General features: G+C 32.6%; 1 protein-coding gene across 1 annotated transcript in view; it reads right to left on the reverse strand.

The window, feature by feature from the left end:
• LOC142354145 (spectrin alpha chain, non-erythrocytic 1-like) overlaps positions 1 to 26498 on the reverse strand; it is a 201999-nt gene that overhangs the window by 62766 nt on the left and 112735 nt on the right. Inside the window, exons 13-23 of the mRNA XM_075406411.1 lie at positions 23718 to 24067; positions 23095 to 23385; positions 20031 to 20321; positions 19620 to 19649; positions 19472 to 19531; positions 18939 to 19025; positions 14756 to 14874; positions 13928 to 14097; positions 4911 to 5113; positions 4171 to 4364; positions 2126 to 2240 (exon numbers count right to left, since the gene is read on the reverse strand). Of these exons, the coding sequence (XP_075262526.1) occupies positions 2126 to 2240; positions 4171 to 4364; positions 4911 to 5113; positions 13928 to 14097; positions 14756 to 14874; positions 18939 to 19025; positions 19472 to 19531; positions 19620 to 19649; positions 20031 to 20321; positions 23095 to 23385; positions 23718 to 24067 (1910 nt within the window). The remainder of the gene's footprint in view (positions 1 to 2125; positions 2241 to 4170; positions 4365 to 4910; positions 5114 to 13927; positions 14098 to 14755; positions 14875 to 18938; positions 19026 to 19471; positions 19532 to 19619; positions 19650 to 20030; positions 20322 to 23094; positions 23386 to 23717; positions 24068 to 26498) is intronic.

A 26498-nucleotide genomic window follows, 5' to 3' on the forward strand; every position in this document is an offset into this window, starting at 1 on the left:
TCTAAGTTTTGGATGCTTAACGTTTCAAATTCATTGAAATCTCACTTATCAGACGTTCAAAATTAAAATGAGTCTTTTTTCACTTCTTCGGAGCACTTTCAGCACTTTTTCGGAGCACGATTTACAAAAAGTTGTCAATGTTGGCGAGCTTGAAATTTTACAGACCTTTATTTTTGGATCCAACATTTGTTTATAGGGTTTTCAGGGTTTTTCTTAGAAATCAGCCTCAACTAAACTGGGAAGAACATTTGCAAAAAACCAGTTTGTAAAATTTGAAAAATATATATCTGTTTAGAAGAATTCTTTTCTCGTCCTATTAGAAGTCTTATTTTTTAAAGAAAAATTCAACTCATGATCAATTTTTGAAGGCTCAAGTCCAAAATAAAATGAAAACTATAAGATTTCTTTTAGATGTTACGAGATCAATGCGTAAATTTATGACCCTCAAAGATTGTAAGTTCTTCTCAACTTTGTTTTAAAAAATACAGGGAAAGCAAGCTATCGAATTTTATTTAAAAATTTAATACAGTTCAAGGTTTTGCAAGACGTTTATATATGAAAAAATGGCAGATCTTTCATGTTTTACTCTACTATTATACTGTTATACTAACTATTTTACTGAGATCTCAATGCTAGTCTGCAGACAACTCAACTTCATTTCCACAATTATCAAACGTTCAAAAATAAAATGAACAAGTTTTTATTTTATTGGAGCAATTTCACCACTTCTTTTGAAGCAAGATTTACATAAAATTCTCATGCTTGCAAAACTTGAATAAAATTGTTGGAGAGCTTAAAAAAACATTAATTGTTGGACAGCTTGAAAAAACACTTGTTCTTAGTTTCTTTTTAGATATCAACCACAACCAAGTAGAGTAAAAGTGCAAAGAAACCAGTTTGTGATGTTTAAAGAATATTTATATGTTTGTAAGATTTTGAATTATTCTATTGATGTTTAACATTCTGTAGGATATCTATTTTTGCAATAAATTTTCAGAATTTGCAATTTATAGATTGGCGAATGACTATGGTTTTGAAGAGTCAAAACAGGTGTTCATTTCACTGGTTAACAGAGACTCCGCTCTTCTGGACTCTTAAAAGCCTGTATCCCATCGTTTGCTTCCTTAAATAAAGAAAAAGTGCATCGTTCGATAATACTCCTTGATCTCTTCGTAACAACAAATTTTATCAATTGCTCAAACTGTCATCTTTTCTTAAGCAAAAATTGACACCACGTCTTAATGTTATAAAAGTTAATAATTTAAAATTTCTATTTCCTTCGTTCTGTTCATTTTTTTATTCTAAATATTTTTGTTTAATTGACCTCAAATTGCCTCTAAAATTTTATTGAATGTTTTTTAACAGAGAAATCTCTTCTGGTTGTCTTGTGCTCTGCTGGTAAAAATTTGCTTCAAAGATTTCATTTCTGAAATGATTATTTTATTTAATGAAAGCACATTTTAATAAACTGGTGCTAAGATTTTTTTGGTCACAACATTTAGTTCAAGTTTTTCATTTTCAGCAATTTTTAGTGGAAAATCTCATGAATTTTTAATGAAAATGTGTAATAATTGGCTGATCGCTATATTTCCATTTTTAATAATGTTGTAGAAATCTTTTCTGGTCATTAGAAGTCTTATTTTCTTAAGAACAATTCATTTCTTGAAAGATTTTAGTAGGATCAAGTATATATAAATTGAAAACTATAAGATTTTGTTTAGATGTTAAGAGAATAATGAATAAGTTTATGGTCCTTGAAAATTGTAAGTTCTTCAGTATTTTGTTTCAAAACATACTAGGGTACGCAAGCTACCCAATTTTATTTAAAAAATTTGATATTGTTCAAGGTTTTGCATGACGTTTATAAAAGAAAAGCAGATCTTTTCTTGTTTTACCGAACTATTATGCTGTTTTCAGCCGTGATTAAGTTACAGGCGGAAACAAATGAAAATAAAAATCAGAAAACCAATAATTTCATAGTATTTTCTGATGCTTAGCAAACAGGTTTTTTTTTTACTTTTCGCTTTTCCTTTCCTAGCCTATGAGACAATATCACACAACAATTTTCTGTTGACGTGTTTTTTTAATACTTTTAGCAGGAATAAACAGACTGCTGTGTCCTTACATCCTCTAGTTTATGTTCCCTGTCCTTCATCCACTGCTCGTTCATTATAAACTCTTTGTTCATTGATTGATAATCCACGTTCTTCTCCAACAAGTCCTCGCGTTCCTCGAATTTACTGAAATCAGATGGGTTCAAATGTATTAAAATATAGCTGGTACAGAATGCCAATAATATCCGCAATAGCTTTGTAGATCTACAATCTCAAAAAACAGTAAAAGAATAGTAAAAGGTTTTTTGAAATGCTGATATGTTACATTTGGATTAAGAATCTGTTTAATTTATTGCTGCTTCTATTAGCTGCACTCAAATATTCTTCAATTAGAGTGACACGCAGTCATTTGACCTTATCTCTTTGAATAAAAGTAAAGAAAAGTCAACTTCAGAGCGGGGAAGACATTTTTGAGAGTGAGGTAAGTCACGTGTGACCAAAAACTTCATCGAGCAAATGTGCAAAAAATATATCTCTCCGCTGAGAGTGAACTTAGTGACGTCACGCACGCAGTTGAGTTGAAATTGCATGAACCAAAGAACAATAGACAGAATTGAAGTGATTGTGACAAACGCTATATGATGATGTGACAAAAATCGTGACTACGAAATAAAAAAATAAAGCAGGCAAGTCCTGAATTATAACTTAAAAAAATAAACAGAAACTTCAACAACTCCCCAACTGAATAACAGAACAATTGGATAAAACAAGCCAAAAAACAAATTTTACCCAAATTAAGAATTATCGAGTCTGTATCTTAGATTCTCTGGTTGCTAAGGTAACAAGAATCAATAATTTTAATTAAAAAATCGAAAAAAAAATCAAAATAAATTGGCATTTCATACATATTCTTCTGGAACGAAACCACAAGCAGAAGGAAAAACCACAGAAGTACTTTTGTAAAAGCTAGTTTTTTTGAACTTTCTTAAAAGTATTAGTGTTAATGTCCTCAGAAAGATTTTTTGTGTTGCTAAGCAAATTATCCGAGAACACTTAAGCAAAATAGGCTACTGATCAACTGGCAGTTTTCTCTAAAAAAAATCACGTTAAGAAATTGCAGTTGAAAAACCAATGAAAAATTGAAAAAAGAAAATATTTTTAAAGGTTCTGAAATTTGTGATGATTATATCCTCAGAAAATTATGTGTGTCATTATAAGTTATCCATGAAACCGATTTGCTGTCTGAGAAGTGTTTCATTGATCAAAAAAAAGTAATTAAAACCAGAAAAATGTAGTATTTTGTTTAAAAAATTGAAAACAAGCAAACATTAGCAAAAAATTATTTCAAAGTTGCAATTCTTAATGATATCCAGATTGTCAAAATCAATTTTCTGTGGCTAAAAACATTTCAATATTGCATTTTGCGTCCTTAAAATGATTTTTTGTCCTATAAAGTTGCAGGAAATTGAAAACTTTCAACTAATTACAAAAAAAAAATGAAAAATTATGCGAAAAAAGCATTAAATCTGGTTAAAATTTAACATTCAAAGACATTTTTGATAGCATAATAACCATAAAAAGTATGACTGAGCTTTAAAATAACCACAATAATAAAAACCTAAAGAAAATGGACAAAACAAGGGAAAATTGCTGCATTTAGGTCTCAACTGTCTTTTTTGAACTTAGGCCTTGAATTTAGGTCTTGAATTTCGGCCTAAATACCCGCCGATATATATATATATATATATATATATATATATATATATATATATATAGATATACATATATATATATATATATATATATATATATATATATATATATATATGTGTGTGTGTGTGTGTGTGTGTTTGTGTTTGTGTGTGTGTGTGACTGCGTGTGCACGCGTCTCAAAATTGTTCGATATAGGGGTTTTCCACTGAGACATCTTGGAGCCTGAATCTAGGTGAACAGATAGAGGGATTAAAATTGCGTTTCGCGGAATAATTATCTGTTGCGCGCTGTTTATATTGTAATTTCAAAATACCAAATTATCCAACAGGTCTAAAATAAAGTTATAAGAGAGTATACAGAGAGAGTATACATATAAGAAAGTTATAACATTCAGGTTCCTTACTGCTGCAAATCTGATAGTCCATAATCGATGCTCTCCACCCTGTGTTTGATGGACAGGTAATTGGGGTGGTTCTTCAGTACTCCTAGGAACCCAGTGATCCTTCTGATCTGAGGTCCTCTGGCTTCCATCTCGTGCATCAAGTCCTGGTGTCTCTCTAACTGGGCCTGGGCTGAGTTCACGTCATTCGCCAGATCCTGGGAGAAATTAATCAGATAGGACAAGAGGGGAGAAAGTTAAGCATAATTTGAATAGGGTGAACAACGTTTGGGATATGCGTCAGCAATAATTGAGAAACTAGATCTCTTAAAAAATGATGTCCGAAATTTCAGTCAAATAAAAGCTCATGATTTCAGTCATATATGTATGCTCAAGCCAAAAGCTGCCACATATATAAGATCGTGTTTTAAGTAGCAAATGCACCTCCAAAACGATAAAATAAACCAAGAAAACAAAATCAAGAAGTTTTGTCAAAAACACATTGATGTTTGATGATAACATGTTCTTATTTTACTATAGGGTCAAAACACACAGAATTAATCTAGGTTATGGTCAGAGAAAGCAAATTGGAAGTTGGTATGGATCAGAAGAAAGACGAAATCTTAGTATAAACTATGAACAAGAGCAAGAGTTGTAGTCGAGAAACACCCCCCCCCCCCCTGCTGCACATCAAGTCGGTTTGACCCATACCTCTTTTGGATCTAAGACTCCATCTTGTGAAAGGGTTGGCTCTGTATACATACCCCTTCAATTAATTCCTTCATCCCATCTATCCAATTGGTGGCCTCTTTGAACTCCTCGTCAAACTTGAAGTAGTTGCTCATTTCGTTCAATTTGGCTCCATGGTCGTCACTCTTTTTCTGCAGGTTGTTCAGCTGGTCTGCAATCTTGTCCAGCTTCTGGTTGATCTCGTCTTTACTTTCGGGGTGGATTTCCGCCAAACGCTCTGCGAAAAACATTATTTTTCCCAAAGAATCAAATTAGATTATAACCAAAAGGTTAAAAATTCTTGAAACAAAGTATATTATTTACAAATCATCCAAGCAATCATTAATAATATTTTAAGTATGAAATCCAATCATAAATTTAAACTAATAATTTTCTCGTTTTCTTCCTAATAACTAAAATAACATTTAAAAGCTTCCAGTTGTTCCAAACCACTTTAGTGGAGGGCGAAACTATGTACTCGAATGGGCTTTTTGTTCAGTCAATTCTTGCTGAGAGATGTATTTTAATCATAGAGAGTTGTGATTGGCATCATTAGAAAACCCGTACAGCGTAGATTGTGGAAATAAAATTTTTTTTGTGTTTTACTCTTTCTATGCAGTTATAGAAGTTCAAAGATTTGTGAGCAATGGAATGATATAAATGATATTCGTTGTTTTTGTTCAGAATTCTGAAAATGAAAACTTTTTGCTCAATTTTCGTTAAATTTGCTTAAACTTATTCAATTTTGTAAACAAAAGTGCATTTGGTTTCACCTAAAGACCCAAAGGAGGACTGTTGACTCTTTTGATTCGCAATTTTAGCCTAAAATTGATTATTATTTTCCAAATTTAGCCTTTTTCATCAATGTTCATCAACGAAGTGTTTCTTCGGACCACTTTTTTTTCAAATTTGCCGAAGGCAAAGACCTCAAATTGCCGATAGGTGTTTCAAACAACTCAAAATAAGGCTATTTCAAAAAGATTCTGGAATAAAAATTTTGATGATTTTTTTGCTAACTTATAACAAACATTATGCAAAATGAATCTTTCAAATACGATATATTAATTAAATGTTGGTAAAGTAACAAGTTTGATTTCAAATGGAGGTAAAAACTGTTATTATTGAACGCTTTGCAATATCAAGGCTAATTTTGATCTCTTTTTGGTTCTTGGCAAAAAAAATTATGATTCCTTCGAGGCAATGTCTTTTTTAAAAACTAATTTAGCAATTTTTATCTTTTTTTCTGTTTTTATTATAATCCAAAAATTTTTCAATCAGAATTGAACAACTAACTATCCACTATTTTCAAAGAGAGGACCCGTGATCATATATAATGTTTTCACGGAGAATTTAATGGTTTCATTCAAAATCGAGATGAATTATTGTGTTTTGCGCTCGTTTTTTGTCCTTGTTGCAGTCTCAGGACTAAGTATCAAAATATGAAGACCTAGTTTTTTTTCCGAAAAGGCTGTATTTGATTCTATATAATGCTTTCAGTGGCCATATAATGGCTCTTATCTATCTGAACATATTTTTTGGAGAAAACCTTTGTTTACTAGAGATCTGAGTTTTGCCACTGTTGTCAAAATTCTGTCAACATGAAGCTTTAGAGATTAATCTTTTGAATTATTGACTTCATGGCTCCGATATTACCAATCCTAAATACTTTATTTTAATTTAAGACATAATCCTTTTGGAAGTTGTTTGTGTTGTCATATCCGATCACAATTTTAATGATAAGTCTTAATCAGAATTTATAAGTGAAAAGCGTATCAATTTAACGGCTTTGGAACTGTTTTCTTGCAAAAAAACAATTGGGTTTTTAGTTTTGCTTGAACTTGTTTTTCTTCCTTTTTGCAAATTGTGGATATGACAGTAGTGACATAAAAAATCGTTTTCATTGAATTCATTTTATTGCTAATTTATGAATTAATTTGAATTCTTTTGTTTCAAAAAATTGATCCGCCTTTTGAACTCAACCTCTTTCTTTTGGACAACTCGTATCATTGTCTCATCAATAACAGTTCCCTTCTACTTCTGGAAGATCAAAAAGTAAACTTTTTAAAGTTTTTTTAAGGTTGCAGCTGATGGTTTTTTTGGCTATAACGCTTTGTGGTTTTTGATTTTAAAGAAAAATCATTTTTGTTACCGGGAATTGCTTGTGATAATTTTTTGTTGTCTTTTTGCATAAAATTTTTAAAACTACGCAACATCAATGTTCAAAATTACCTCATATAAAAAGCTAAAACCTGTTCAATTGATAGGTTTTGATTTTAAAGTATTCAACAATGTGTTTTTTTAACATTGTTTGTGGTGTTTTGGGTTAAGCCATTACTCGTTCTTAATTTGTTATCTTCAGACTTACTATCAACTAATTTGAGGTACAATTGGCCTCGTATAAGTTAAATTTTTATCTCAAAATGCAACAGCTGAGAATTCAGTTCTTAAATTGTTGAGAAAAATTGTGTTAGAAAATCAATTTTTTTGAATTTCGGCGATTTTTCATCTCATTTTTCAATATTTGCTTCATAGTCTCTAATGAAAACACAGCTCACATATTGCTTCAGGGGAAAAAACGTTTTTGCACGTTTTTACGAGAGGCGTTTTAGCTCCGTTTTTTTTTAGATTTCATGAATCTTTTGTGATTTGATTTGTTTTCATTAGTTTTTTTAGGCAACAGTAAGGCAAGTATCATTGGTTCTCCAACGTGGTATTATTTAATTCATTGCCTCGCTAAGGAATGCTCCCAGCGGCTCCCAAGAAATTGTATAAGACTCAATCTAGCTTTTATAGCTGACGCTGATGGTTGACTTTGTCCCCACATGTTTTCTTGTCGTTCTTGACTTGATACAAAGTCTCGTTAAAGAAAGGTCACATCTGCTAAAAGTTCAAATTCAGTTTAATTTTTACCTGATATATTTTGACTTTGTTAGTGAGTTTTGTAACCCTAAGTATTTTTATTTCACTTTCAGACATCGCCTTTTTTGGAAGTCGTTTGTGTTGTCATCTCTGATCACAATTTTAATGATAAGGGATATACAGAATTTATAAGTGAAAAGCGTATGAATTTAACGGCTTTAGAACTATTTTCTTGCAAAAAACAATTCGGTTTTTATTTTTCTTTTTTGCAAATTCTGGATAATGACAAGCCTCAGTATTGACAAAAAAATCATTTTCTATAATTTCATTTTATTGCTAATTTATTAATTACTTTGATTTTTTTGTTTAGAAAAATTTGATCGACCTTTTGAACTCTACCTCTTGCTTTTGGAAAACTTGTATCGTAGTCTTTTCAATAACATTTCCCATCTACTTACAGAAGATCAAACGAAAAACTTTTTTAAGTTTTTTTAAGATTGCAGCTGATGGTTTTTTGGCTATAACGCGTTGTGGTCTTTGATTTAAAAAAAAAACATTTTTGTTACCGATAATTGCTTGTGATAACTTTTTTGTCTTTTTGCCAAAATTTTTAAAACGAAGCAACATCAATGTTCAAAATTACCTCAAATAAACGGCCAAAATCTGTTCAATTGATAGGTTTTGATTTTAAAGTATTCAACAACGTGTTTTTGTAACATTGTTTGTGGAGTTTTGGTTCTTAATTTGTTATCTTCAGACTTACTATCAACCAATTTGAGGTACAATTGGCCTCAAATAAATTAAAATTTTTTCCCGAATTGCAATATGTAAGAAATTAGTTCTGAAATTGTTGAGAAAATTTGAGTTTGAAAATCAATTTTTTTTGAATTCGCCGTTTTTTGATCTCATTTTTTATTATTTGCTTCATAGTCTCTAATAAAAACACCACTCACATATTGCTTCAGGGAAAAAAACGTTTTTGCACGTTCTCACGAGAGGTGATTTAGCTCCGTTTTTTTAGATTTCATAAATCTTTTGTGATTTGATTTGTTTTCATTAGTTTTTTAGGCAACAGTTTGGCAAAAAACAATGGTTCTCTAAGGTGGTATTATTTATTTTATTGCCTCGCTAAGGAATTCTCCCAACGGCTCCCAAAAAGTTGTATAAGTTTCCATCTAGCACTTATAGGTGGCGCTGATGGTTGACTTTGCCCCCATATTTTCTTGTTGTTGTTGACTTGTTACAAAGTTTCATTAAAAAAAGGTCACATCTGCTTTGTTGCGACATACAAGTTCAATTTTCAGTTTAATTTTTACCTGATGTGTTTTGATTTTGTTAGTGATTTCTGTAAAAAACAAAATAGATTTCGAGTTAGACATGAACTGATGTTTTATTGTTTTTTGTTGCCTGTCTTGTCTGCCAGTTTTTTTTAATAACAGGTTTCATCGGCTCTCCAATGCGCAATAATTTATTCTTTCAATTGTTTGCACTTAAGACAAAACACTTATTAACCTAAGAAGACTATGTGTATTTTCGGAAGTTTTTTCCCTTTCTCGTTTGGTAGAGAATTAAGTCAAAAACATGAGCGTGGTCGGAACATTTTGTGCAAACGCACATTACCGAGCCTCCTTGTTTGATTCATTTTTTAAGTCAAAGAAAATATTTCATCTTCTAAGGTCTTGCAACATTTTTGTAGTATTCGTACAAGACTTTATTAACTCTTCGAAGACTTTTACACAATCTCGCTATTTCAACTTCGTAAAAAGCTATCGCAAGATCCCATTAGAACAGCTTTTGGTCTCGAATATAGCGGCTTATTTTTTGAGCAATGTTTACTTCAAATTTCAAGTGACGGAAAAAAATCGATATCAAGGAAATCTTGCCCAGTATTAGTGATTAAGCATTAGTAACCGCAGATTAAGACTTGCTATACCTCCGAGGTTAGGGTAGAAAAGCAAATCGTTATTAAATTGGTGGTTACAATTTGAATCTGTATAATGCTTTCAAATGACATCTAATGGCTCTCATCTGTTTGAACAAATTTTTTGGAGAAAAACTTGGTTTACTTTTGAGTTTTGCAACTGTTGTCGAAATTCTGTCAACATGAAGCTTTAGAGATTAATCTTTTGAATTATTGACCTCATGGCTTCGATATTACCAATCCCAAATTTTTTATTTTAATTTAAGACATCACCCTTTTAGAAGTTGTTTATGTTGTCATGTGCGATCACAATTTTAATAAGTCTAATTCAGAATTTATATGTGAAAAGCGTATAAATTCAACCGCTTTGGAACTGTTTTCTTGCAACAAACAATTGGTTTTTAATATTGCTTGAACTTGCTTTTCTTTTTCGCAAATTCTAGATAATGACAAGCCTCAGTAGCGACATAAAAAATCGTTTTCTATGATTTCATTTTATTGCTAATTTATTAATTACTTTGATTTTTTTGTTTAGAAAAATTTGATCGACCTTTTGAACTCTACCTCTTCCCTTTGGAAAACTTGTATCGTAGTCTTTTCAATAACATTTCCCATCTACTTACAGAAGATCAAACGAAAAACTTTTTTAAGTTTTTTTAAGATTGCAGCTGATGGTTTTTTGGCTATAACGCGTTGTGGTCTTTGATTTAAAAAAAAAACATTTTTGTTACCGATAATTGCTTGTGATAACTTTTTTGTCTTTTTGCCAACATTTTTTAAAACGAGGCAACATCAATGTTCAAAATTACCTCAAATAAACGGCCAAAATCTGTTCAATTGATAGGTTTTGATTTTAAAGTATTCAACAACGTGTTTTTGTAACATTGTTTGTGGAGTTTTGGTTCTTAATTTGTTATCTTCTGACTTACTATCAACCAATTTGAGGTACAATTGGCCTCAAATAAATTAAAATTTTTTCCCGAATTGCAATATGTAAGAAATTAGTTCTGAAATTGTTGAGAAAATTTGAGTTTGAAAATCAATTTTTTTTGAATTCGCCGTTTTTTGATCTCATTTTTTATTATTTGCTTCATAGTCTCTAATAAAAACACCACTCACATATTGCTTCAGGGAAAAAAACGTTTTTGCACGTTCTCACGAGAGGTGATTTAGCTCCGTTTTTTTAGATTTCATAAATCTTTTGTGATTTGATTTGTTTTCATTAGTTTTTTAGGCAACAGTTTGGCAAAAAACAATGGTTCTCTAAGGTGGTATTATTTATTTTATTGCCTCGCTAAAGAATTCTCCCAACGGCTCCCAAAAAGTTGGATAAGTTTCCATCTAGCACTTATAGGTGGCGCTGATGGTTGACTTTGCCCCCATATTTTCTTGTTGTTGTTGACTTGTTACAAAGTTTCATTAAAGAAAGGTCACATCTGCTTTGTTGCGACATACAAATTCAATTTTCAGTTTAATTTTTACCTGATGTGTTTTGATTTTGTTAGTGATTTCTGTAAAAAACAAAATAGATTTCGAGTTAGACATGAACTGATGTTTTATTGTTTTTTGTTGCCTGTCTTGTCTGCTAGTTTTTTTAATAACAGGTTTCATCGGCTCTCCAATGCGCAATAATTTATTCGTTCAATGGTTTGCACTTAAGACAAAACACTTATTAACCTAAGAAGACTATGTGTATTTTCGGAAGTTTTTTCCCTTTCTCGTTTGGTAGAGAATTAAGTCAAAAACATGAGCGTGGTCGGAACATTTTGTGCAAACGCACATTACCGAGCCTCCTTGTTTGATTCATTTTTTAAGTCAAAGAAAATATTTCATCTTCTAAGGTCTTGCAACATTTTTGTAGTATTCGTACAAGACTTTATTAACTCTTCGAAGACTTTTACACAATCTCGCTATTTCAACTTCGTAAAAAGCTATCGCAAGATCCCATTAGAACAGCTTTTGGTCTCGAATATAGCGGCTTATTTTTTGAGCAATGTTTACTTCAAATTTCAAGTGACGGAAAAAAATCGATATCAAGGAAATCTTGCCCAGTATTAGTGATTAAGTATTAGTAACCGCAGATTAAGACTTGCTATACCTCCAAGGTTAGGGTAGAAAAGCAAATCGTTATTAAATTGGTGGTTACAATTTGAATCTGTATAATGCTTTCAGTTGACATCTAATGGCTCTCATCTGTTTGAACAAATTTTTTGGAGAAAAACTTGGTTTACTTTTGAGTTTTGCAACTGTTGTCGAAATTCTGTCAACATGAAGCTTTAGAGATTAATCTTTTGAATTATTGACTTCATGGCTTCGATATTACCAATCCCAAATATTTTATTTTAATTTAAGACATCACCCTTTTAGAAGTTGTTTGTGTTGTCATGTCCGATCACAATTTTAATAAGTCTAATTCAGAATTTATATGTGAAAAGCGTTTAAATTCAACGGCTTTGGAACTGTTTTCTTGCAACAAACAATTGGTTTTTAATTTTGCTTGAACTTGCTTTTCTTTTTCGCAAATTCTAGATAAAAACAGGCCTCAGTAGCGACATAAAAAATCGTTCTCTATGATTTCATTTAATTGCTAATTCATTAAATACTTTGCATTTTTTTGGTTAGAGAAATTTGACTGACCTTTGAATTCTACCTCTTTCTTTTGGACAAATTGTATCGTAGTCTTATCAATAACATTTTGCATCTACTTCTGGAAGATCAAACTGTAAACTTTTTTAAGGTTAAAGCTGATGGTTTTTTGGCTATACCGCGTTGTGGTTTTTGACTTAAAAAAACATTTTTGTTACCGGTAATTGCTTCTGATAATTTTTTGTTGTCTTTTTGCACAAAATTTTTAAAACGCGGCAACATCAATGTTCAAAATTACCTCATATAAACGCTTAAAACCTGTTCAATTGATAGGTTTTGATTTTAAAGTATTCAACAACGTGTTTTTTTAACATTGTTTGTTTTGTGGAGTTTTGGTTCTTACCTTGTTATCTTAGGACTTACTATCAACCAATTTGAGGTACAATTGGCCTCGTACAAATTAAATTTTTTCCCGAATTGGAATAGCTACGAATTTAGTTCTGAAATTGTTAAGAAAATTTGAGTTAGAAAATCAATTTTTTTTAAATTCGGCGTTTTTTCATCTCATTTTTTAATACTTGTTTCATAGTCTCTAATGAAAACACAGCTCACAAATTGCTTTAGGGGAAAAACGTTTTTCCATGTTTTCACGAGAGGTGTTGTGGCTCCGTTTTTTGAGATTTCATAAATCTTTTGTGATTTGATTTGTTTTCATTAATTTTTTTAGGAAAAATTTAGGCAAGTATCATTGGTTCTCCAAGGAGGTATTATTTAAATCATTGCCTCACTAAGAAATGCTCCCAACGGCTCCCAAGAAGTTGAATAAGACTCCATCTAGCATTTATAGCTGACGCTGATGGTTGACTTTGCCCCCATATTTTCTTGTTGTTCTTGACTTGTTACAAAGTCTCATTAACGAAAGGTCACATCTGCTTTGATGCGACATACAAGTTCAATTTTCAGTTTAAGTTTTACCAGACGTGTTTTGATTTTGTTAGTGATTTTTGTGAAAAACAAAATGGATTTCGAGTTAGACATGAACTGATGTTTTATTGTTTTCTGTTGCCTGTCTTGTCTGCTAGTTTTAATAATAACAGTTTTTATCGGCTCTCCAATTCGCAGTAATTTATTCGTTCAATGGTTTGCACATAAGACAAATTACTTATCAACCTAATATGTTCGAAGACTATGTGTATTTTTGGAAGTTTCTTCTCTTCCTCGTTTGGTAGAGAATTAAGTCAAAAACATGAGCGTTGTCGGAACATTTTGTGCAAACGCACATTACCGAGCCTCCTTGTTTGATTTATCTTTTTAAGTCACAGAAAAAGCTTCATCTTCTAAGGTCTTGCAACATTCTTGTAGGATTCTTACAAGACCTTATTAACTCTCCGGAGACTTTTACACAATCTCGCTATTTCAACTTCGTAAAAAGTTATTGCAAGATCTCATTAGAACAGCTTTTGGTCTCGACTATGGCTGCTTAATTTTTAAGCAATGTTTACTTCAAATTTCAAGTGACGGAAAAAAAATCGATATCACTGAAATCTTGCTCAGTAGTAGTGATTAAGTATTGGTAACAGCAGATTAAGACTTGCTATACCTTCGGGGTGGGGGTAGAAAAACAACTCGTTATTAAATTGATGTTTACAATTTAAAAAACCCCGCCAATCAAGGGCAACAACTTACGTGCTCTGTTCTCTAATTGCTTTGCAGCATCTACAAAGTTGTTGATGTCACTCTGGAACCCACTGTGTTTCTGACTTAGAATGTTGTTGCCATTCGAGTCACTGCCGTAGTATCCCACTACCAACGAATTATCCTTGTCATTGATACGGTCCATCAAATCGTCACAATCTCTGCAACAATTTGGGGATATTTTCATTTTCTTTCATTAGAAATTTCAAATTTAAGACCTTGTTGTCGTGATCATTGAAACACTCATAGCGCGGATAGCTTAGCTTAAGAAATTGACCTTTCAGGCTGAATTCAAATTTTCTGTTGCCTCAATGGTTATTTTTGTACAGAAATGACTTTGAAGCAAAAGTTGCCGCGTCTTTGTCAGCATAAAATGATCCAACTTGTAAGAAGGAGACTACGATGGAATGCACCGTCAAACGTCGCATTAATGCCATCACCCAATTGTTAAATAATTTGGGTTGCGAAAAGAGGCAACGTGACTTGAAACTAAGGCTAAGCAATTGAAGAAATTTTGATGGATTCCTCCACATCGCAGCTCCAATTTTAAATCGTGTTGCCCCAACAATAAATTGATTAGATCGATAAAGTCAATCGATAAAGGTGTGATTTGAGCCGAAAATCTTCTGCTTAAGAACAGCGCTGTTCGACGCTACACAGTCAAAATCGCAGAACATAGTTTTAAAGAATCTATTGACTTGGTGTTTACCTCAAGTACTAAAACATATATATCTTGAAAAGTCAAGTCGGTAGTGACCTATTCACGCCGCGTACTTGTATCCTGGAACAAAATTTTATATAGTATTTTGACCCAAATACCTCAAGTACTGTTTGACTTCGTGTGCGTTCTCCAGTTTAGCAGTTGCATCTGCAAATTGCTCTAACATTCTACCAGCTGCACTTTCTAACTGTTGTACATCACACACTGTTTCAATAACCTGCAATATCAAACTAAAAATTAAAACTGTTTTTAGGATGATGATTGCTATATCCCCCCCCCCCCCCCAAATTCTTGCAGAACGAGAAGTGTTGGAGCCCACAATTTATGATAATCTTCCATCATAATTTAATTTACTATAGTATATATGTTATTATATTACAAATTAATTTATAATATACAACAAGGCTCGTTAATGTGCGTTTGCACATGATGTTCCAACCCGCTTTCATCTACATTTTTGACTTAACTATCTTTTGACTTACATTTTTGCGAAGAGATAATCAAAAATAGATCTTTGAGATTGAAAAAAATCAACAAACAACCAAACTAATAATTGAATTCAATAATGCCATGCCTCATTACAACGAGATCTGCCATTAAAAAGACTACGAAAAAAAAACAAAAAAAAGAGCAAAAACAAAAATTTCACGGCAAAATCTCAATATCTTAATTTAAAAGCACCTAATAACAACGTCAAATTATAATCAAACAAAACCCTAACTACACAAATTTACTTTCTAGTTAAATTTTCAAATTAAACATCATATGATTTTTGTCCTTAATGAGATTGGGTAAAAAGTCGACAAAAGAAAGAAATAAGGCAGCGAAATTCAAAAATCAATCAACACTTTTAAAACCAAATAATTTCAAAACTCTTAAAAATAATTAGCTTTTAACAAAAAAATTTTTGATAAATTTACTTAAAACACATAATGAAACCAACAAGACCTGTCTCTGGTTAGACAAAGCCACAGGAATGGACTATAGATGCCAAAACTCAAAAATTACGAACAACAAATTACAAAAATTCTGAAAACACAAATTAGTAAAGCCATTAAAATCATTAGCTATTATCTGAATATTATGCATTTTTATTTCAATTTTTGTTTTTACTAAATCAGCTAAAAATATACCAAATGAATAAGTAAGTTCAATTGGGCACATTAGAAAATCATTGGGATCTGTCATTACGCGATTGTGCTAAAGGACTAGAAAAAGAAAAAAAATACACCACTCACAAAACTTTTATTGAAAAAGCATATTGTCCAAAAAACAAAGCATCAGTTACGTCACAATATCAGTAAACATTTCAATCTTTTAAAAACATGGAAATTGTGGGAAATCTCACTGATGAGAATAAGAAACAAATTGACGAAATGGACAACAAAAACTGAAAAAATTGAAAATTCCTCAAAAATTTTAAAAATGTAAAATATCATAAACTTTGACACTGTTCGCAAAAAACTAAATGCTTTGGATAATATCATTCATTTGATCCTCAATTACAAGCCTATGGAACCGGTCAGCATTTTACCGCTGCCTAAAGAATAAAAAAGGAAAGAAAGCAAATTAAAAAAAAAATTGGCGAGAAAAGTCTCGAAGCAATTGAAAAACGAAATTGTCATTAAAAACTGTTCTACCCTAAATTAAATGTTAAACAACAATTGGCGCCGTTAAATTCAGTAGCTTACGGAAGCTCACGGAAGCTAATAAATACGCTAAGTTACGCCTCGATGACAGAACAAGGATGTTTGTCATTCATATGTTATCAAAAAAAATTACAATAAGTCATTGACTATGAAATTAACAACAAATACAGGAAAATTCCAAAAATTAAGTACAGAAGTGCGAGAAGACAGTGTCGAAGCCATTTGAACCACAAGTTTTTCTCTAAAAACTTTTTGTATGATCCATGGAACGTCATCTTTAAGCCATTGCAACTATTGTTATTAAAATAAAGTGTCAAGATTCCAGAAGGAACCAAAATTACGAAAAAATTATCCAAAACTTTAAAGAAAAATATGAAAACTCGTTCATCGAAGCTATAAAACCAATAGTTAAAAGATAAAACCACTAACTAGATTTTTTTTGGTGAAGTAGAAACAAGGGCTTCCGGTAATTACCGAGATTGAATTACAGTTCACGAAAATATGTTTAAGGTTGTTTAATTTTCAAAAAAAAATTTCAAAAGTCTCATTTATTTTTCAAGTTTTAACAGCCATTAATTTCAATAGCTTTCACCGGAAGTTAAGAAATTCGCTCAATTGGAGCGTTTGCCTCGCTTGGCCAATGAAGATGTTTGTCATGCATAGGTAATCAATAAGACATCACAATAAATCTTATGACTATGGAAACAGCAACAAAGGCAGGCAAAAACCAAAAAATCGGTAGAAAAGTGCCGAAGCCATTTAAACCATAAGCTTTTCTCTGAAAACTTTATAAATGATCCACTTTAAATTTTCTCCAAGCCAATGGGAGATACTTATATGGGAATGATAAGATAACATTTCAAGAGGAACCGATAACAAGAAAATATCCAAAAAGTTTTTTAAGAATTTTTAAAACCCTGTGGCATTGAAATCATATAACAAATAGTTAGAAGATAATACCACTACCCAGAAAAATCTTTGCTGCAGTAAAAAGGAAGAGGTTCCTTCATTGGTGAGACTGACTTACAATTCACGAAAATAAATTTGTTATCGGTTAATGTTAAAAAAAATTCTCGAATAAGCATCTTTAAAGTCTTAACAGCCATTAGCTGTCCGCTGAAAACTCTAGACAGGTTCACCTAATGCTCATTACAAAACCTATTGCACTGTTAGTCAACGATGCTATGCCATAGGACTGCAAAAATTTAGTAAAATCTCAAAAAGAACAGCAAAATCACATTTAAAATTACGAAAACTCGGAGTCGAAGCCAAAACAGAACAAAAGTGATTCTTGAAAACAAATTGTTTTGTTCATTGGACCTCCTTTGACTGAAAATCACGTTTGTAAGTAACGAAACCTAGATATAAAAAATGACTAGTCTCTAGGTGACCCAAGAACACAAGAATATAAAAAGTTTTTATATGAAAAAAGAGCTCTCAAATAGAATTTGAATTTTTTTGATAGTAACCTTCTTTATTAGACTAGATTTAGTATTTTCATCGCCTTTCGCCTATTAGGAAATCAAAATGGTTTCATTTTGTGGCGTGAAGTGTAATTTTGAACTAATTCTGAATTAAGATCTTAATTTGAATAAAAATTACACTTAAAGTGAACAAAATCAAGCCAAATATCCCGTGTTCACACAAAACTTCAACCCTCGATAACTCTCCTAAATAAACGAAATGCAAAAAAAATCCTTTTAGTTTCAAATTCAACGCTGGACGAGCTTTTTAATGATACCACTCACATTTCTCTACGATGAATGTATCGATCGGCCAAAATTGTCTGAACAAAAAAAAACCATTTGAGTATGTAGTTCCCCCCACAAGTGGGGTCGGAACAATTAAATTATAGTAATTTAATATATTAGGCTGTAATATTATAAAAATTTCAGTAAACTATAAGCTATAGGGCCCAATATTTGAGTTTAATGTCCTGTTGATAACCACATGGTCATCTTATTCTGAAAAATTGTTTTGAAAAATGGTACTTTTGCTATATTCCCCCCCCCCCAATGAACTGATCATATATAGGATCTTGTCAGGCAACAAAGTTTTGTAAACTTTTAGAACGGATTCTGGAGAGACAACGATTCGACTGGCGCTTACTGTTACATATTTACTCTTTACAGGCATATCTCTTTCTTATTTTTATTTCTGTGGGTGCGTTTTTAGTGTAAAAGCAGAGTTTTCAAGCAAAATTAACTCATTCCGTTTTTTAACTCTCTATTATTTGCAACTAGTTTTGACTGTTCTTATTTTTCACAACAGATATTATTCACAGCGCGGGTTGGCTCTGCTTTAATATAATGCTTTCATATATGCAATATATGAAATTTATTTTAAAAAATTTATAAGAAATCCGCTGAAAAAAAGTGCTGAAATTTATGCAAGAAATGTGTTCAAAATGTGCTGAAATTATGTAAGAAATGCGCTGAAGATACACTGATAGTTTGAATTTCCAGCTCCTTTTCAAAATTTGAGCGCATTCAGCGCATTTCTTACATGCTTTCAGCGCATTTCTTACAAAATAATGCGCTGAAACGGCGCTGACATCTCGACCTGGGTACTGGCGTGGATTGTTTGTCATGTTATATAGTTTATATCTATCGATATGGATAACTTTTGGTACCTCTGATTGCAGTTCGGGGTCTTCCTCTCCCAGTTTGATCATCTCTTCCCCTATTGTCCCAATGGAATTCTTGTTTGCGTCCAGTTTCTGAAATCAACACTCAAGAGTTAACAAAAACTCCGCCAGACAATTGATTAACCGTCGTCATTTTTTTAAGCTTTCATTACGAGCCAGCTCCCTCAACAAATAAAGTGGAGCATTTAGTACATTTTGCCCGTTTTAACTCCTCAAAGGGTATCTTTATACATTTAAAAAGTGCCTTATCTTACAGTGTGGGATATGGCAACAAAGGGTCAATTATGCTGATTACTAATTATACAATGTATTAGACTTTTGTCACCAAATTCAACAAATTTCGCAATGCTTATTAATGACAGGGGCGCGTAATGTATTTTTATACAATATTTTTTTAATGCTATTACTGTGTACAATTCATTTAATTGAGGAATATGTGGTCGCGATGTTTTGTAATTTGATTGTACGTACCCCTATGAAAGAGAACAAAATCAGTAATAAGTTTAAAATAATCTAACCTTGACAAAATTTCCAGCCTTTTTGAGAGCTTTGCTGATTTGTAACTCGTCATCGGGGTCCTGTAAACAGGGAATCAGTTTGAAATCCTTATCAAGTTGCAGTCAAATAAGATGACTAAATATGGCAGAAAAACTGTGGATAACGTACCAGCTCATCGTGAACAACCTTCTTGTCATGCTGAAACATTAACATTATTTTAGCTAAACTTGGGACAAAACCAAGTTTTCAAGCTTCTGGACATGGAAATTCAAAAGAGTAAAGAAGCAAAAGTTCGGGTTTAAATTTCAGTCGGTAGAAAAGAAAATTAGCAAATTGAAACTCAGATCCACGGTGCAAAAAGAGTTTTGAGCCACAGGCGCGACTATATTCCGAAATTTGAACCAAAGTGACTTTAAATTATTTTTCTGTTTGTTTTCTGCTTATGGTTATTAATAAAAGAGCTTAATACCCCTAAAATATTCAATACCCCTTTTACCCCAAAAAAAGTCGAAAGGATTAGGAAATCCTTTTTTCATTAAAAAAACATAGTTTTCTTAAATTGTAGTGAAGCAAACTTACTTTAGTATCGATCCATGACCTCAGAGCGGATGCCTGAGTCATCAGTTGACTCATCTTCAATCGGTCTCTCAATTTTTTATCCCTCTTTCTCAACTCATCCAGAACCCGGTTGTACTGTTCCTCTATATCCTCTTGCTTGTCCATTACAGACTTGTCAAGGTCAAGTAGAAGTTCACGTGACCCTAGTTTGTTCATGCTTCCGCGCGATCCATCTCCTGGTTTTTCCTCTTTGAGGTGAGTGGCTGGAACTAGTCCTGTGAAGCCATCGTCATTTTGGACTTTCAAGAGGTTCTAAGAAAAAAAATAGTATTTACAGGTTTCAAAGGTAAAAAAAATTTTAGTTGAAACTTTATTATAGTTTTCAAAGCTATTAGACTATCAAAAACGACATTTATTCATATCTGAACTTAATCCGATGTAAACTTTAAGCTGATGACCTTAACATATTTTTTTCCAAACAAAATAAAATGCACTGGAGATTGGGGGACACAAATTTGATCACACGACTACTTAACGGGGCCACAACAAGTCTACTTGGGCGCGAACAGTATAATAAAAAATTCAGCTCATTCGAGGGCGTGTCATGCCTTCAATTAGCGCAGATTCAATGGGACCAACCGATTGCATAATTTTTCAAGGGCAAGTGAATATATGAAGTAAAGCGTCTGTTTTATATCATTTAGGGCGTAGTATTTACTTCTGACATGACCTGCGCTCACTATTGTTTTTTTCTTGTCTCAAAACTGCCTTTTCATTATTTAACGAGAGGCTGGAGAAGGAGAAAATCAGTGCAAACACAGTCTAATAACTATCTATTTTTCTCTGTAGACCCAATACTATGTCTATGTCCAATTTTTTCAGTTTCTACTCTTGTTTTATTAGTACGATTTACGGCATGAAAAAACTTGTTTAGCTCAATTTGCACCTAAAAAATTTGTTTTTTAAGCAATTAAGACTCCCCCGGGCGTTTTGTAAATTTGAAATTGCTTAGCGTGTTGTAATTGCTAAGCAAATTGGGCTTCGTGGCAACTACGTACACGCTAGAGTTTGCATAGTATTTCGTATACTCATTTTTATACTAATTTAGATATTAACATCAGCCGTAAAGGTATGATATTATGCAGCTGAGATTTCATTTGGATGCATAATTTTTTAAGAAAATTTTTCAGAATCCGCATGATAAATTTAACTTGGATGAACTCCTGGACCTGAAAATATTGTTTTCAAGACGAACTGAGCATAAAGACACTTTAAGTCGTGATGCAATAATTGAAAACTAATTTTTGGGTTTGCTATTAAACTATGCTGGTTTGGCGCAGAAATGAACTGAGGCTCAAGTCCGAGTATTTTTATTTGCATTGCACTCAATGCAAGACAAAGAGGGGTAACAAAATTTTGTAGTCTTATCCCATCGAGGAGTTAAAATAGAAATGTAGTTTGCAAAATAAATTCTTCATGGGTGGTATTGGCATAACATCATCCATTTAAAACAATTTTGCCGTGTCAAAGATTTACGACAGAGATCGTTCCAGCTCTATGCCAGGAAACGGAAAAAGATATAATTGAAATTTAATTCCAAAACGTTTGCAATAAAGTTTTATTTATAGGTCGATTTTCTACGTATATATCTGTATGACCATGAACTGTTCTCCGACTATTCTTTTTCGGCCACAAAAAATAGATCTTCTGCTATAGGGTCATTAGATATATTTGAAAGATCTGATGCGCAACGGCGAGGACAACGGTCACTTAAAAATCTTTTCAGAGTTAAATTTGATTCGGCAAGGATTGCTCCAAGCCTAAGTTTGAACGTGAAGAACTTGAGCACAAACGATCAATAACTTGGAAAGTTGTAACTTTGAAAAAATGATACAAAGATATGACTAGATCGCACAAAACAATTATATGAATGTACTGTATGTGTCCAATACGTGTTGTGGTTTTGGTTTTCAAACCCTTACTTGATTCAGAAGTCTATGGATTGCAACGTCAGAATTTTATATTAACTGAAGAAACTTCGATTGAAGTAGCCGCTCTTTTGAGAATTGTGTCAGTAAAGCTTTTTTGTTTGCCTGATACTTCTTCAGTTTTACAGCGTTTATTAGCGATTGACAAGAAAATTTTTTGCGGACCTCTGATTCTGCCCAATTTGTAGGTAGCATAAGTTTTGGATTTAAAAATGAAAACAATGAAAAGTGGATATTGAAACCAATGTCAATGAAATACTCTGGCAAGTGGGTACAACTGTGAAATCTGTTGGCCAAAGACCACAGATCATACAGCGCTTCTGAAAAAACTGTAGTTGCATGTTTCCTACTATAAAAGAAAGGAATAGACAATTGCAAAAACAACACTGAGAAACTGAAACTGGGTCAGAGACAGATCCTGATGTACTTGTGATACCAACTACGACACAACTTTGTGGCCCCTTGAATGACTGTCATAAGTTGTCCATGACAGCAGGTAGGTGGCAACAAAACATGAAAAACGCACATATGCTATATGTTATACCCGATGAACACGGAAAATCGCCTGTTAAAGGAGTAGCAATTACTGAGAAATCTAAAACGATACAATCTCATCGATTACTGTGGACAGTAGCGGCGAAATATTGAAATGTTCGAAAAGTGGTGGACAATATCACGCCAATAAGAGCCTATTTAATCATTGCTACGCGCAACATGACTGGTCCAACATTAAAGGCAGCAAAATCGGAAGACAAGAGAGTAGAGGCTGTCAATCCGCAAACTATCCTCTTCCTGGAGATCTGTACAATCTGAGGGCCGCGTCTCATGGGATTCTAAGGAAATGATAGTATCAGTCTTCTGTCACAACCCTCAGAGGTCTGATTACTTAAAACCGGTGAGTATCTAAAGATATCAACCAATGGGAGAGCTACCACTACAGAGCCTGCTGATTACAGTGTTCTCTTAATTTACCGAACTCAATGAAATTTTACTGAGTTTACTGAATTCTTCATTGAATTTAATGAATTTTACCGAATTTACTCTACTTTTATACAATAGTAATATAGACATAAATATCAGTGAAATTTGTTACTCACATCTGGAAACTCTTCCAGAATCGTGACCACTTCCTTGTTACCAACTGACAAATGTCTGGGAGCGTCACTGGTATAAGGAATAATAACCAAAGCCCTCCTGACGGCAATCTCGGCCAGAGGTTTCGCTTCTGCGGAAACTGTGTTGGAAACTTCCGGTTTGTCAATTACGTCACCAGCGATTGCGTCATCGGGTACTATGTCACACTGCTCAGCTTTGTTACGTAATGTGTCGATTGAACTCTTGTAGTTTTCAACTTCGTTGATGAGTTTTTCATTGCGTTTGCTTTCAGACTAAAATTCAATTCACATTCATTCACTGCGAATTCAAACTCATAAATTAATACCGTTTCACCATTCAAAATTAATACTCTGCTGATCAGTTTTGACTCTATAACATGATGCCTTTTTCTCACCTTAAAAATGGGTTCTAAAAAGTTTGTTAATTCTGGCGTAATTTTTGTCGTTTTGACATTTTTTAAAGATTTATAGAGGTAAAAAATACCAAGTAAAATACCAAGAGATTTTTCACTAACTTTGAACGCTGCAAAAAACCTCAAGGCATAGACACAAATCACCTATTGTGTTAAGAAAATTAGATGTATTTTTTGTTGTGCCTTAATTACCATAAGAGCGTCAATATTATTGGGCCATTTAAGTCCAACTTTAGCGTCCAAATTATTCTGTCTCTCTTTGATCCAATTTTCACACTCATTAGCTTCCAAAAAGTAATCATGCGCCTTGATGCTATTATCCAAATCTCTACTTCTATTATCCGCCACAATTTCCAGATTTCTCCATCGGTCTGTCAACTTTTCCTTCTCTTTCCCGATGGCGTCTTTAGCAAAATGGTCGCTTAGCATTAGCTCGTCAGCTTTTTCCAGAGTTTCTTCATATTGGGGTCTGAGTTTGTCCATTTCGTGTAAAAGCTGCGCGTGTTTCTTTTTGAGTTTGACAGCGCCGATATAGTCATTACCTGAAAAAAAGCAAAGAAAGATACGACAGGAGCTAAACAATACGAAAAATTCAAAGTAGATTCTAAGCCAGGCGGATTGGTAATGTACGTCCGCATATAAAGTTCCAACCAAGGTTATGATAAAGTTTACAACCGAACGTAAAAGCTGAATATTCAAAAAAATGATCACATCGCCAATGATATATGTAATATAAACAACTCTTCAATTAATATTTGATAACTGAAAACAACACCAATAAAATTGAAAAAGGAACCTTGGTTTTTTCAACGTTTTTAAATTAAGGTCTTGAGGAACATTGATAAGATACAACATTTTCATTTGAGATCTATCTTCTTTTTTCTATGTAAAAACGGGATTTACAATCAAACAATGTCGCTAAGAATAAAATATAAAAAGCAGCGTACGAATTTGGAAAACATTGTTACAGTGAAATTAGTGTCAATTTTTTAGTTTCTAAAAAATGTAGTGCAAACATCCATATAGTACAAAAATAACAATTTTTTTTTTGAAAAATGTGTACAAAAATAAGATTACTACAACACAATACGTTAATTTGAAATAAAGTTGTGAAAAAGTAGCGTCAACCGATTATGAACAAAATAGTTTTTGAGGAGAAAAGCTCTTTTCAAAGCAGTCTATTTTAACAAATCAGTTATTAAAACTATAGATAGTTTTCAAGAAGTTAAATATGAGATAGTAACACCTTTATCAAAACGCAGGCCACTACAAGCAAAGTATTTGAATATCTTGTTGTTCGTTAATGGAGAGAACAAATAGTTGCTTTAACTTTCTCAATTTTGAAAAGTTCTCGATTTTTCGTTTTCCAAGGTATATGAGTCATACGCGATCACCAGTCGTATATGATGGTTATGAGACTGGTATATATATACACACATATATATATATATATATATATATATATATATATAAATATATATATTTTATATATATATATATATATATATATATATATATATATATATATGGTTTCATAACTTCAACAAACAACTGCAAAGTTTCTGTTCTGGTATCGAAGGCTAACAACACGATCGGTTATCATCGTATCATTTATACGAGCGATCTTGCTAATGTTCCAAACGCTATCAAACGTAAAGATGCCAGTAATAAACGCAAACTGGAAAAAGTCAAATACGGGAAATCAATTTTTTCTCCCGACATGAAGCGAGTCAACCAACAATAAACTAGAACAGTGAACCAAATACGAATTCATGACTGTGTATTTATTTGTTGAGACCAATTCAAAAACATTTTGTTTTGTTTTGTGTATGTGATAAAATAAATTTCCTAAAATAAGGTGCGAAGCAGAAAATGATTGGTCTTCTTTCAACATAAGCGCTTCGATTTGAAACTGTTTCGCGAATTGGCTAGTTAATTGAATTTTTTAGACGATTTTCAACGTACCTTTTTTATTTTGTTTTCTTTTCTTTTTTTTCTAAAGGCAACAAAAATAGCGATATCCGCTTCTCTTGCTGCCTGAGGATATTACAAAAAATATTACTCCTTGGTTTTGCGGCATCCGCATTGTCCAATTTTAATTCAAGTATTTTTCTTATCATTTTCAGACAATTCAGCTGCGACATCCACACTGAACTTTCTGAAAAGTGAGTGGTTGGTTTTCTGTCAAGTTGAGCGACATCCGCTCTTCTTGTACGCAGATGACCACACTGTAATTAACAATAAGATTCAAAATAACAAATACAGCAGAAAAAAGTAGGTAAAAATTATTATGGGAGAAAACCTATCACTACGTTCTTTTCAACAAACAACGATGTCTTCAACACATAGTCTACTTCTTCAAAACATAAGGTCTCTAAGAGAAAATGTTGATGAGCTGCAGATTCCAATAAAATCGTTGAATTCTGAGCCATCTTTTCTTTGCTTGACATGGTTATCGGACAATCATACGAATCACCTGTTCAAAATTTACGGATATAATGAACCGTTAACATGCAACCGTCATCAAAAAGGGGGTGGTTTTGCTATTATCTCAAAGAAAGGAGTAGTGATGGAACTTCACAAAAAAACACAATATAACAATATACAAATTTTAACAGCCAAGAACTCTGGAGCCATTGCTATCTATGTAACGGCTGTTAACATGAAACCTAATGCTACTGAAAACGATTCCTTGATTGCGCTTGAAACCAACTTAGTGATATCTACTTACAACCAGATGACATAAATATTCTATGTGGTGACGTTAACATTGATCACATCAGGGAATCGAGCAGAAAAACTAATCTTCAAAATAGTCGCAGCTGTTTTGGTTTGCAATGTTTGAACTCAAATAAACCAACGAGAGAAACTGAGCAGAATAGGTCAGTTATTGATGTCGTCTACTCTAATAAATTTCCAAGTAGAGATTTTAGAGACTTCAAAAACTGACCATTATACTCTAACGGTACCGAG

Source organism: Convolutriloba macropyga, chromosome 15 (genome assembly GCF_964194025.1).
Source record: "Convolutriloba macropyga chromosome 15, txConMacr16.3, whole genome shotgun sequence".
NCBI classification, from domain to species: Eukaryota; Metazoa; Xenacoelomorpha; order Acoela; family Convolutidae; genus Convolutriloba; species Convolutriloba macropyga.